The sequence below is a fragment of the Falco rusticolus genome, chromosome 2 (assembly GCF_015220075.1).
Source record: "Falco rusticolus isolate bFalRus1 chromosome 2, bFalRus1.pri, whole genome shotgun sequence".
NCBI lineage: Eukaryota > Metazoa > Chordata > Aves > Falconiformes > Falconidae > Falco > Falco rusticolus.
The window spans coordinates 86341864-86354160 of record NC_051188.1 but is presented as its reverse complement, the minus strand read 5'-3'; the positions used below and the strand labels follow the sequence as shown (position 1 = coordinate 86354160).

The following is a 12297-nucleotide window of genomic DNA, read 5'->3' as shown; positions in this document are numbered from 1 at the left end:
CTGAATCTGTATCTGTAGGACATAAAGGTTACTGTATTTGCTTGGTTTGCTGTCCTCTGCAAGTTATTTTCATAGATTCTAGTGTATCCTTTTATTCTGAGAGAGTTTCAAGAGCTAGATCTGTTGGTAATGGATTTTGCATGCAGAGCACGTCTGTGCTTATGTGTTACCATGAATGTTATTTTCTCTTAAAAATAGCATTTTTATCTATTTGTAAATTGCATTTGATCACAGTCTAGAAATATTATATGCCAGAAATTATCTATCTTGAGTTGCTGATTAATAGTATTTGGGTAGGCTGCTATAGCAACAGATGTAGTTTCTGGATTCACACATCAAGGGTTCTTATGGCAACTGGTTTTTGGATACCCCTTCATTGCATAAGCACTATGAGCTATCCCAGTAATCTCTGGAAAAACAGCATCAATAGAATAAACTGATGCGTACAACTTCACGTTTGTTTTTTAAATATACATGACGGCATACCTTAAAAAAAAAAACAACCCAAAGCAGAATCAAAATGACACTGTGAAATCAATAACATGAAGACATTTTAATGAATATTTATTATAAATTAGTATTTATATTATACTGATACTTAAACTCAAACAGTGGTGGATTTGCATTGACTATATGTTATACGTTTTACAGACTCAAGATAGGTAGCCATCCTTGCCACAAGGCAGCTCTTTTTTTTTATTTTCTTTTTCTTCTCATTTTAAGACTTAGTAAAATTTTACAATAAAGGACCTTCCGTTAGAAATACATGAGGTTCAAATGACCTTGTCCTAACAACAGAAGCGATTAGCCATGCTGCTTAGTGGTCCGTTTCAGCTTTCTTCTGTGTTCAAAGGAACCGTTCGCATTAATCAAATGGGCTTTGGACTAACCCTTATTTTTCAGTGTGCAGTTCTCTTAACAAAGTTGAGTTGTTTTTCCTTTTCCCTCTTTATTACCATCACTGTCCCTACACAACCATTCCACAGCTGTAGCTCTGTAAGTAGCTGGCAAAGGTGGCATCTGTTTGTGATCACAGGTCACCACTGTCCACTGTGATAGTTCAGCTCAGTGCAAAACAAACTGGTATATATGCACGCTCCCACTGATGAAGTCTGTTTGGAAACAGAGTTTGTGCCTCACAGAAAGGGATGGTAACTTTTGAACGGGAAGATATAAATTAAACATTTGGGTTAGTATAGAAGAAACTGTAGAGTATCTGTCCCTTAATGATTTTTAAGAATGAATTATAAACACCTCTGTGAGGGATGTCATAAGTAAAGCCATTTGAGGCAGGGAGATGAACTAGACATCCTAAATTCTGTATTTCTGTGGCTTTGCCATCGCTGTGCTTGTGCTTGTGTGGGTGTAAGCTTTCACTTCACACAGCCCTCAGGGTAGGGGTGGCAGACTCTAGACAGAGGAAAGTTGAAATTATATGTCAAGCACATGGGGAAGAAAGCGAACATGTGAGCACCTGGAAGAGTGTCCCTTGGCCTTAATCACTTTTCTACAAAATTGTTTTAATGTCTGAGGCTCACTAAAATAACCCTTTAGGGAAAAACTTAAAATAAAAAATAAAATAAAAAAATCATCTGGTCAACAATAGGGGCTGTACAGTACAAATATTTTTACCTATTTAATATGTACTGGAAGGTTTAATTTAGATGGCAATGGTAAACACATTTTTATGAAGCAGAAAAATGTCGTAAGAAACTAAAAATTTACTTCACAGAACATAAAACTTTCTAAGGGCAGACATTCCAATATTATGCATTAGTGTGGCTATATTGGGAAATACACAGACTAGGTGTGCTAATTTCTGAGGATATTTTTTCACTGGCTATTTGTAAGAACCGGCTAATGACAATGTCTTTGGCTTTGGTGGTCTCCATATTCCTTTCCTTTGATATCTGCATGCTGATTTGATCTACATTAGTCATTATAAGCTCTGAGGCCAGGATCTGAGTAGGGGATGCTCTGTTTGCTGTGCTATCCATGATGTACTGCTTGTACAGCTCCACCAGCTTCTGTTCAAGGTAGTCATTCAGGGCCGAGTCAGAGAGGGGCTGCTGGTGGGGCACTAAGCTTGCCAGCCGCCAGCATGAGGAGTAGCCTTGGAGTGGCTTGCGGCTAGTGTCACTAGAGGGGGGCACCCTCACGGACTCCATGGGGGGAGGAATCTCCGAGGACTCCAAGAAGGGGCCTATGCCGCTGTCACAGGTAAAATCTGTCGTGACTGAGCTAATTGGCACAACGTAGTCCCCAGCTATGTGCAAATCATTGTAGTTCTTGCAAATGCTTTTGCAGGAAGATGGAACCAAGTAGGTGTCTTTTTTTGTCAGCCCCTCACAGACATGCATAGTTGGCGACGGCTGCCCTGCAGGCGCAGGGTGCTGTGTAGGCTGTAAGAGATTATCCTTCTGCCTTCTGCTGTGCTTGCTACCTCTAGAGCGGCCTGAGGAAATGCACTTGCCAGCAGATCTGCATCTCTGAAGGAGGCTTTTTCCTTGTGCTTCATCTGTGGAAGAATAATTAATGGACCTCATTTCATACACCACTTCCTCAGCCAGACTCTTGCTGTAGAGCTCAGGGTTCAGGTCTTCACAGAGGTAGACAATTCCCTGAAGGTAACCTTCCGACAGCATCCTTCACTAAAGGAAAGGAACCACCAGCGGGCAGAAAAATGACAAGAAGAAACTATTAGTTCATTACAAAGTCATTGAGTGGTGCTTACATTTGTAAGTCTGTTACTAGCTCTGGAGAGAGGTCTCCAGTTTGGACACGAACAAGAGTGTCTCTGTCTTTCTAGAGGACTTGAGTCAATGAGTGAAGTGATCAGCTAGTCTCCCTGTTGTGGTGTTAACTCAATTGCATCAAAGTATATTCTCTATAACATAATAAATGGCATGTCTGATACATCCAACAACAAGTGAGTTGGGAAAAGAGGAACAAGAAGTGGTTTGCTGTGGTAATAGTTGCCGTAATAGCTTGCACTTAAATATGTACATTTTTGCCCTTGACTTCAGTAAGAAGCCAGGGGGTTTCCCCCTTTTTCTCATATGCTTTGAACCAACTCTTGCTGTGTGTGGTTTGTCAGCTGCCTCTGAACTACGTTGATTTGAGATTCATATTGACAGTTTCTGTTCCCAGCTAATCAATGACTGTAGGTGTGGTTCCTTTTTCATTAATAAATCTCAGACCACTAAATTAGCACTTTGCACTTCTGCATGCCAAGGAGGATGGAATTAATTCTCTAACATTTAGACATGAAAATGTCAGTGGAAAAAAGCAAGGCTTTTTGGAGGCATGATTCATCTGACCTGTTTTAGACACCTAAATAAAAATGAGATTAATTGTGCCCTAGATTTGCTTATCACTCTCCAGTTACTATATGACTACCTTAGATTCAGAAATCTGCAGTGTACTTTTGAAGAGCTGCATTTCAGTGCAACACATAGGAAAGTGCACATTTCAGAGGTAGTCCAGCTCCTTCACTGTTGGATTAGTTGTGAGTACCACCAGCTCTGAAATCAGTTTCCATTGCATTTCTAAGAAGGCACAATGAGGTTCCAGCAGCAACTAACTATCTCCAATCTCTGAGCAGGCAACTCAGTCTCAAAAGCTGAGTAGACACGTTAGTAATGAAAGACAGGACTCACTCAGAAGGACACACATGCATCTGCACATCAGTAAATGTTCTACACAAGCTTTAGCAGCCCCACTACCACATAATTGTTCTTAAGTCCACCTCTGTATCTTTTTTTCTTAATAGGTGTCAAGGAGATGATCAATGGGAAAGATGTTCTAAAGCAATTGTGTAGACCAGCGAAAAGAAGGTAAATCTTGCATAAAAATAATTTAAATAAAAACTGGGGTTTTCTTTCTATAGTACAAAATATCTTGTATGATAGAGGAACAAATAATTTGCTTTTGTTTTAATAGTGGGTACATTTCTTCACTTACTATTTAATCCAATTATATCATTTTAGTCCTTATCAAATATTGTCTCTGAAGACAGAAGAACTGTGTCCCAGTTATTTGACAGTTTGCCTGTCTATTTCAAAACACCCACTGTGAAGGAGCACCAGAACGGGAACATCTTCCCACAAACTGTGAATGGGGAGGTGGCATCTCTGGCATGCGCTGCACTACCCCATGCTGCTGCCAACTGCTTGACTTATCTTTTTGAAGAGTGAAAGGAGTCTCATTTCTTCGCAAAGTATTTCACGTGTCACAGTTGCTAGTGCAAAATGCTGCACTAGTAATAAATGTTGTCTAAATCCTGCCTAAGCATGGATATAGACATTACACAAATGTCAGGAAGGAGACAGCATGAGAAAAAGCTTTCCTTGGGGCACAGAGAAGTCACTTTCACAGTATGAAGATTGGAGGGAAAATAAACTTTCTTCAGAAGAAAGTATTTGTGGAAAGTAAGTGTGTCCAAACTTTGCTTTGGTGACCCTGGATCCTCTCTCTGCTGCTGCCAGTTGTGTGAGGCAGGTAATATTTAATGAAAAGCAACCTATTTACACAAGAGGGGGAAAAAATCACGTTTGGGGCTTGGCATTCCTCATACTCTGCTGTTGTCTTCCTTTAGGTTTTAGCTGTGATTAAGGTGCCACCACAGAGATCTTATCCAAATGCTAGAGCTGCTCAGGTTATCAACTCATCCCCCACCGTGCCACCCCCCACCCCCCCTCTTCTGCTTCAATTTGCACTTTTTGCAGTGCAAAGGCTCTTCCCTTCCCCCAGTCATCCATGGCCCAGATGGCTTTATTGCAAAGTCACCACTGACTTCAGCTGACATTGATCTGGAATTGTTCTTTGCTTATTCCTATGCTTATTTTTAATGTAGATTCTGAGAAATAAGTGGAAATATAACATATGGCCTGTTCACTGCTCAACCATTGTCTGTAAAGGTAGCATGTGACGCTTCTGTCTTTCCTACTACCCAGATGTATGTCGCTTCTGTCATAAGGTGATACATTAGGGAAATGAAACCAACGGTTTCATTTCTTTGCACTGCGTTCTGTGATACTTATTTTAAGAGTTTTAGAGCACACTGAGACAGGAATGGAAAAAAGAAAAAGAACTGGCAAACTCAAAAATATTAGGCTCCCGTCATGCTCAGGAGTTGTGTGTTTTGCTGAATGGGTTACAAGCTTACCCTCCGAAGTTGGCAAGGGCTGTCACACTAATCTGACTATTCCCAGCTCTGCAAGGAAATCTGATTGCAGTTCTGATAGGCAGTGCTGAGAGCTTGAATCAAAAGAGAGGTGCCTATACCTCTGGTCCTAGTACTTAATGTATACCCCTGATAAGCTGTTATTCCATTGCTACCAATGGCTGGTCACACAGTTGAATCACCTTTAATTCTTCCATTTTACTTCTGATAAGGATGACAGTTTTCATTAATTCTAGTTTCTTGTGCCTGTTTTCTTCCCCCTTCCATGCCACACACGCACGAATAAACCAGGATTCCAAGAGCACAGGGATTATATCTAATGTTTTTCAATCTTTTGGGTTTCATGCTCCTTAAATTCAGATTTCACTTCCCTCTTCCTGAAAATAACTGCATAACTTCCATTGTACAAGGAAAAACAATCCCTTTTACAATTCTGATCTGATGCATTTTGCATGTGAGGTGAACAAAGAGATTTTTCCTTGTATGGCTATTGAACCGGCAATGAGAGCTGACCACATTCTATCTAGAGCTACTGGAGACAGAGGTCTCCAGTTTATATTTACATTTCCATCTTTTATATCTGGCATAGTCTTTATTACTGTCAGATGATATCAAAAACTCATATGTCTGACCTAGGGATTTTGTTCTGTTCTTCAACAGAAGAAAAGCCTAAAGGCAGGATGAACGTTCAAAGCCACATGGAGAATCCAGTGGTATTGCCAGTATTTTGTGAGTGCTTAAGGCAAAATTTGCTGCCTTACAATGTTTGGAGATGGAGCCAATGTTTGCATAAAGACCTCAGATTACAGCCTGGGAGCAGGCAAACAGAACACCAGTTCTTGGCTCAGGATAAGCAAAACACTTAAGGAAAGCCCAAGAAGTTTACACAAAGAGATATGATAAATTGTGTCCTATACAAAAACCTGAGCAAAATGAAAAGTTGCTAGGGAGAACAGAAAGAACATGGTGCCAGCTGGGATCACAGCTCAATGGAGAAAGGGACATTCTTTTGCATTGCAGAAGGAAGGGATGGGAACTCGTAGAAGAGACAAGCTTGTTTTGAATATGTCTGGCTTTCAGGTCCCTGAGCAAGGATCTGAATGGCACTAAATTTGTGCTGCTGGTGGCTGGAGTTGACATTTTGTCACAGGTTACACCTTAAATTCTAGCTGACTTACTAGATGGGACCACAGGTGATGATGTTTCCCTGCCTTGAGGGAACGCAGATCCTGTGGATCCTTCTGTACTTTTTCCCCCATTTAAATAGATGCTTTTCCAGGCTGTGGAGATACAGACAGATCCATTCAGTGAGGTTTGGGATCCACCCCAGATTGCAGGACATGCATGCAGGAGTTCACCTGGCAAGCAGGTTAGGCTGGAGAGTGAGCCTGCATATGCTGCAGGACCCATACCTCACCTTCCACTGGGGCTGGTGTGAAACAGCTCCCAGGAAGCCCCAGTGCAGCCAGCACAGGGAAATGGGGAGAGTGAAGAAGGTAATACAATGAGCTGTGCGTATGGATGAGTATAGCCTCTCCTTAATGCCTGAAACCCACAGATCTTTGGTATCTGAACCCCATTTGATTAAGGACTATCTCCAGTGCCCTTGGCTCGCTTGGGTAAAGGTAATGTTAGTGACACTAAACTGTATGGTGAGGTGGACGCATCAGAAAGGACAGCCATCTTACAGAAAGACCTGGGCAGGCTGGAAGAGTGGGCTAGCAATAACAATATGAAGTTTAACAAAGACAAGTGCAAGGTCCTGCACCTGGGACGACATAACCAAAGAGTCCAGTACAAGCTAGGATCTGTGTGGCTGGGGAGCAGCCTTGCTGAAAGGGACCTAGGGGTCCAGGTGGGCAACAAGCTGAACATGGCTCAGCAGTGCGCTGCTGCAATAATGAAGGCAAACTGGATCCTGGACTGCATCCACAGGGGCACTACTAGCAGAGATAGAGGTGTGATCATCCCACTCTACTCACACTTGTCAGGCCACACCTGGACCTCACAATTCAAGAAAGATGTGGACAGACTGGGAAGAGTGCAATGGTGGGCCACGAAGATGATTAAAGGGATGGAGAACCTGCCCTATGAGAAACAAATGAAGGAGTTAGGATTATTCTCCCTGGAGAAAAGACAGATGCAGGGGGACCTCATCACAGTATTCCAGTACTTAAAGGGCAGCTACAAAGAGGAGAGAGGCTCTCTCTTCACAGGGAGCCATGTGGAGAAGACAAGGGGCAATGGGTACAAGTTGTGTTGGTGGAGATTTCACCTCAATCTAAGAAAAAAAAAATTTTACAGTGAGAACAATCATTCACTGGAACAACCTCTCCAGGGACGTGGTGGAATCCACATCACTGTAGGTTATTAAGATGATTGGACGGGGTGCTAGATAATCTCATCTAGGCTCCCTTTCTCATATAAAGTTGGACAAGATGATCTTTCGAGGTCCCTTCCAGCCTGGGTTGTTCTGTGTCCCTATGATTCTATGATAACAGTGGCTGATATTTGAGCTAGCAGTTGGTCCACTTTGCCCATGGCAGAAGAGGAATAGCTAAGAGGTGCTTTTGCACAAGCATCTGAAAGACACCTACTGCAAACGCAACTTCCTCTCCCTGCTGCCACTGCTGCTTTGGAAGATCTCGACCTGTAGGACTGCACCATGAAGCTCCTTCACCAGCAGTCATGAGCCAAACCCCTCTTGTCCTTTCCTCACAGCTCTTTTCACTCTGACCTTTTGGTCTTCCCATGAAAGAAAACATCAGCCCTGCTCATATGCACATCTCAACAGTCCAAGAGATGCAGGAAAGCTAGGAGTACCTCCTCCATAGGGGAATATGAGCTGTCTTGGGAGGCACAAGTGGAGTAGGTTTGAGAGTATAATAATCCTGTATTCCAAGAGTATGAGGAAATCTCCTTGCAGGAGCTGAATGAAGCAAGTGAGGAGAGACATCTTCCCAGGAACACATTACACTTTATATGTCCACTGTACTGCTGAATGTTTTTGTTATACAAGTGCCTACCCATTTTTAATCATGCTAAATGGATGGCAGTGAGCTTCAGAAGCATCCAGTTTCTTTCATTTAGAAAAAAATACATTCTTACTATATGATTGAGTGCTGTTGTATCTTTAAGTGGAGTTTGGCGGGACAAATAATGAAAACTCTACGTGGGTAGATATAGCTTTGCTATATTTATATTTCAAGTCTATTTTTTCAGCTCAAGTTCCTTGAAACTTCATACAGAGCAAGCCTGGTTCATAATCTTCCATACTTTCCTTAATCATCTATACCCATACAAAATTGGTTTAGGACACCATTAATTTGATTTGATAGCATTTTACATCTCATTGCCGCAGCTGTAAGCAAAAATATGAAATGTAAGGCAGGAAAGGATCAAGCTGCACATTCATAAGGATGACTTGACTCCATGATATTTTTACACTGTGCTTTTATGTCTTTCTAGGGTAGAAATTATTTCATGTTTCAGATTTCTCTGTTTATTTTAATGAGTTGTTAGCTGTTGTCATGACTGAACTATATGATTGCAATATTTTCTGTCTAAGCAGTTGAAGTACAGGGGAAATAAATTCATGTGAACTCTTATAGAATACACTTTCTAGAAGTGATGACAATAAATGGTAAAGCAAGAAAGACAGAAAAGGCTGAAGGGGGTTTCCCAGGAGGAGCAAGGGAAATGGTGCACTAATGAGCATTGAAACAGTAGTCACATCTGCTGTAGAGTGTAAAAGAGAAGGGGGAGGGTGCATGTTGTGTGTGTGTGTACACCCATGTCAAGCTGTGAATTTGCAGTGAAGCAGGAAATTTGCTGTGAATCAGGAAAATACAGTGATAGTTTCTTTGTTTATACTTTTTAACATCATCTTGTTTTCAGAGAAGTCTCAGCTTTTTTCTATGATTTTTTTTAACATGTTGCCCAAGTTTATCTATTATGGTCCCTATTTTTATTTCCAATTAACAAATAGAGTACTCCAGTTTGAAGACATTATTTAGACAGTATACTAACGTGCACAAAAAACATCAATAAAAATACTATAATTATGATAAAAGCAACACATCTGTTATGACTCCCTTTAAAAGTATCCTGAAATATATTTTTAGCATGGTTTTATGGAAAACTTCAGAAATATCAGAGAACAAGGTTTTTTGCATTTTGAAGTTGCATTGCAATTGTGGCCAGTCAGGGTTTGTGAAGATGTCCCTTTTAAAACGGTCTCATCACTTCTTAAGGCAGCAAAAACCGCATGTGGACAGTGGCCGACACTGCAAACATGCACATACATTTAAACAAGAAAAAGTACATCTTCATTTTACCAGCTACCGGCTGTGATCCCACACAAACAGAACTGAGCCGCTTTGATAAGCAAGAGCGACACTTTCATATATTTATATAATGCATAGTATATTTTAGTTCTTACCTCCAAAGGTACAGCAGCTGACCAGATACAGAAAATTTGTCTTCTAAACAGTTTGAAGTTTCCCGTGAGCCTGTCCTACCCAAAATGCAATGTTCTGTTTTTATTTCCTTTTTAAATACACTTCTAAGATGACATGTGTTTTATTTCTAATCCTCTACAGCACAGAAGTATAGAAAGACAGTCCCTTAGGAGATGAGGGGTTTTTATAACTGACTGAACTGCTACACACTGAACTTGGTTCCTCTTTTATGTCTAAATGAAACTTTGTTATGAAACTGTGCACTGCTAAAATAGCTTATTGCAACACACTCTGTCCAGGCAGACAAACTTCCCTTTATTAACTATTATACAAAAAAACCCTGGTGAATTGAACAGCTAGAACAATCACAGAGAAACTGCTTTTGCTGGCAACTTACAGTGTACCCCATTTCAATCACTAGCTATCATTCCCCTTTTAATTGACACAGCAAGACATCTAGATGTGTCAAAATTGTCATGCCAAATAGGTAGGAAGAGTGAGATGCCACAGCAGAAATGCATTTCACATCAGGCCTGCTTTGCTGTCTGCAGACCCTCATACCTCTCAGCTTCTACCAAACAGCACGGCTCAGCTGGTTTATTGGGTTTTGCTTGGCATCTGCAAAACCTGTCTCTAGGTAAGTTAGATTTGAGGTGCACTCAGTATCTCAGTGCCTGCCATACCCAGGCAGGCAGTTTGTCTTAGCAAGGGCAGTGTATGAAGATACCTTGGGCAAGCAGGAGTTCATCCTCCAAGCTTGAGGGCAGTGTGGGCAGTGAATATGGCTTTGAGATTGGTGTGGGAGTATTCCTTGAAGCACAGAGGACAAGTACTGTTTGAAGGATGTAACCGGACTGTTTGAATTGATCCCAATAGGATGTACAGAATTTACTTAAAGAGACATCATCAGCCATCCATACATTGCAATAATACAAGGAATTTCTTTTCATTCTCAGTGTATTTTAACTTCCTTACTGAGGAACCATTTTTAAATATTTTTTTTTCTCAGAAGCCTCCAACTCTGTCAGCCAGAAAATGTATTCTGGTAAAATGCTTCTATCAACATAATTTTGCTAAACGTTTGCTGTGATGTGATATATGATCAGGACTGTATCCAAAGTCATCTTAGGCATAGGCATAGAAAAAGTACATACCTCAGTCTGGCCCTGTCTACACATCCCTAGCTAATTCATACAACAGTTTAATCAAATAATATTGTACCCAATCATATGCTATACTAGGATCAACAGCACCTAAAAAGCACAAAAACTGGAAAAAATTGGTAGTTTAATGCAAATCTCAACAGATATCTTTGCTGTGAAAGTGCTCCCTGCAGAAACAAAGTTACTGTAGTAACAGGCAGCTCTTTTATGCTGAACATTAATATTAATATGAACATTATTGCATTATTTTCCTCTGATCTTTCATCAGTACTATGGACCAATCTCAGGCCTTGTCAAATTTATACTGCTTCAACACTTTTTTCAGTGTTTCCACATCTGGTTAAAATAGTATTGAGAGAAGGAAGAAATAAGTTTTACCTCTTCTTTAGATTCAGAGAGCTCTATATACACAGAAGCTCAATATTTCAAGTTAAACTGTTGCAAAATAAATTTGGTAATACAAAAAAGCATTTCTGTCAAGATCCCCAGAGAGTTTTCAAAATGTATTTTAAATTATCTAAACCTATGTAAAAACAGCAAGATACAAATGGCCAGATTTTTGAAAGTAAAAAGTGCTTCTACAGCCAGAAAAGCACAGCTCCCCAGAACCACTGAAAAATCAATCTACTTTCATATAGATACCTAAATATGGATTTAAGACTTACCTTCAGGCACCTAGATTTAGAAAAAATAAATTTCCTTTTTTTTCCCTGGTCATGCACATGCAATGTTTTTAGTGCTCTAGAGGAAGTCAAACACTGTCTGCATTTCTGCACAGTAGATATATGTGCCTATGGAAGGGAGATGTAGAACTGTCATTTCTGTCATATATATTGCACATTAACATCCTGACAGTCTAGGCTTTGGGGATACTTGTTTATTCTAGTGAGCTTCTCCACATTCACTCAGGACCTCAGAAGGGTTATTCTCTGTAAGAAGCTAAGAAGCATTCTCCTATATGAATTTTTATGCTGTGGTGTAAAAGCTGCTCTTTGTAGCACTCTGAGGTCCATATTCAGAGCTGAACGAGTTGGGAGACTATACATAAACATAGTGGCACCTGGACCCTTTTGCAAAGATCCCCACGTGTGTTGTGCCTCGCACAGCTGCTGGAATTGGTGTGAGAAGGGAGGGAAAGCTTCAGCACCTCAGGGAGTCATTTGGCTAGCCTCCTCATCTGTGAATGTAGCTCAGATATTGTCTGAGGCCATGCCAGCTTACTTTCGTCAGTGTACTTCGCTATGGCAAGTCCAACACATCAAGAATATTCTATCCTCACCCCAAAAAGAAAAGGAAAACATTTCAGTAAGTTGCACAGTTACGCGCTCCCTTCCCTACCATGTTCCCTCTAGTCCCAGGGTTTCCTCTAGGAAACTGCTTTAATTTTGACCAAGTACATCTATCTTGGCTTTTTATTTCAGTTCAAGAGTTTATTTTCAAAATAAACCTGCCAGCTGCATGCCCTCCCTGTGCTTTGGTTTGCCTCTTG

The 12297-nt window shown here is 40.7% G+C and overlaps 1 protein-coding gene across 1 annotated transcript; it reads right to left on the bottom strand.

Annotated features, from left to right (window-relative positions):
* Positions 1–610: 610 nt before the first annotated feature.
* Positions 611–9828, bottom strand: TASL (TLR adaptor interacting with endolysosomal SLC15A4). The gene is made up of 2 exons (XM_037378498.1): positions 9627–9828; positions 611–2651 (listed from the first exon to the last, which is right to left on the bottom strand). The coding sequence occupies exon 2, from the start codon at positions 2643–2645 to the stop codon at positions 1767–1769; it is 879 nt and encodes a 292-aa protein (XP_037234395.1). The 5' UTR covers positions 2646–2651; positions 9627–9828; the 3' UTR covers positions 611–1766.
* Positions 9829–12297: the final 2469 nt, after the last annotated feature.

Excerpts from the sequence above, each read along its gene's own strand:
- TASL (XM_037378498.1), bottom strand. The coding sequence starts at position 2,645 with ATGCTGTCGGAAGGTTACCTTCAGGGAATTGTCTACCTCTGTGAAGAC.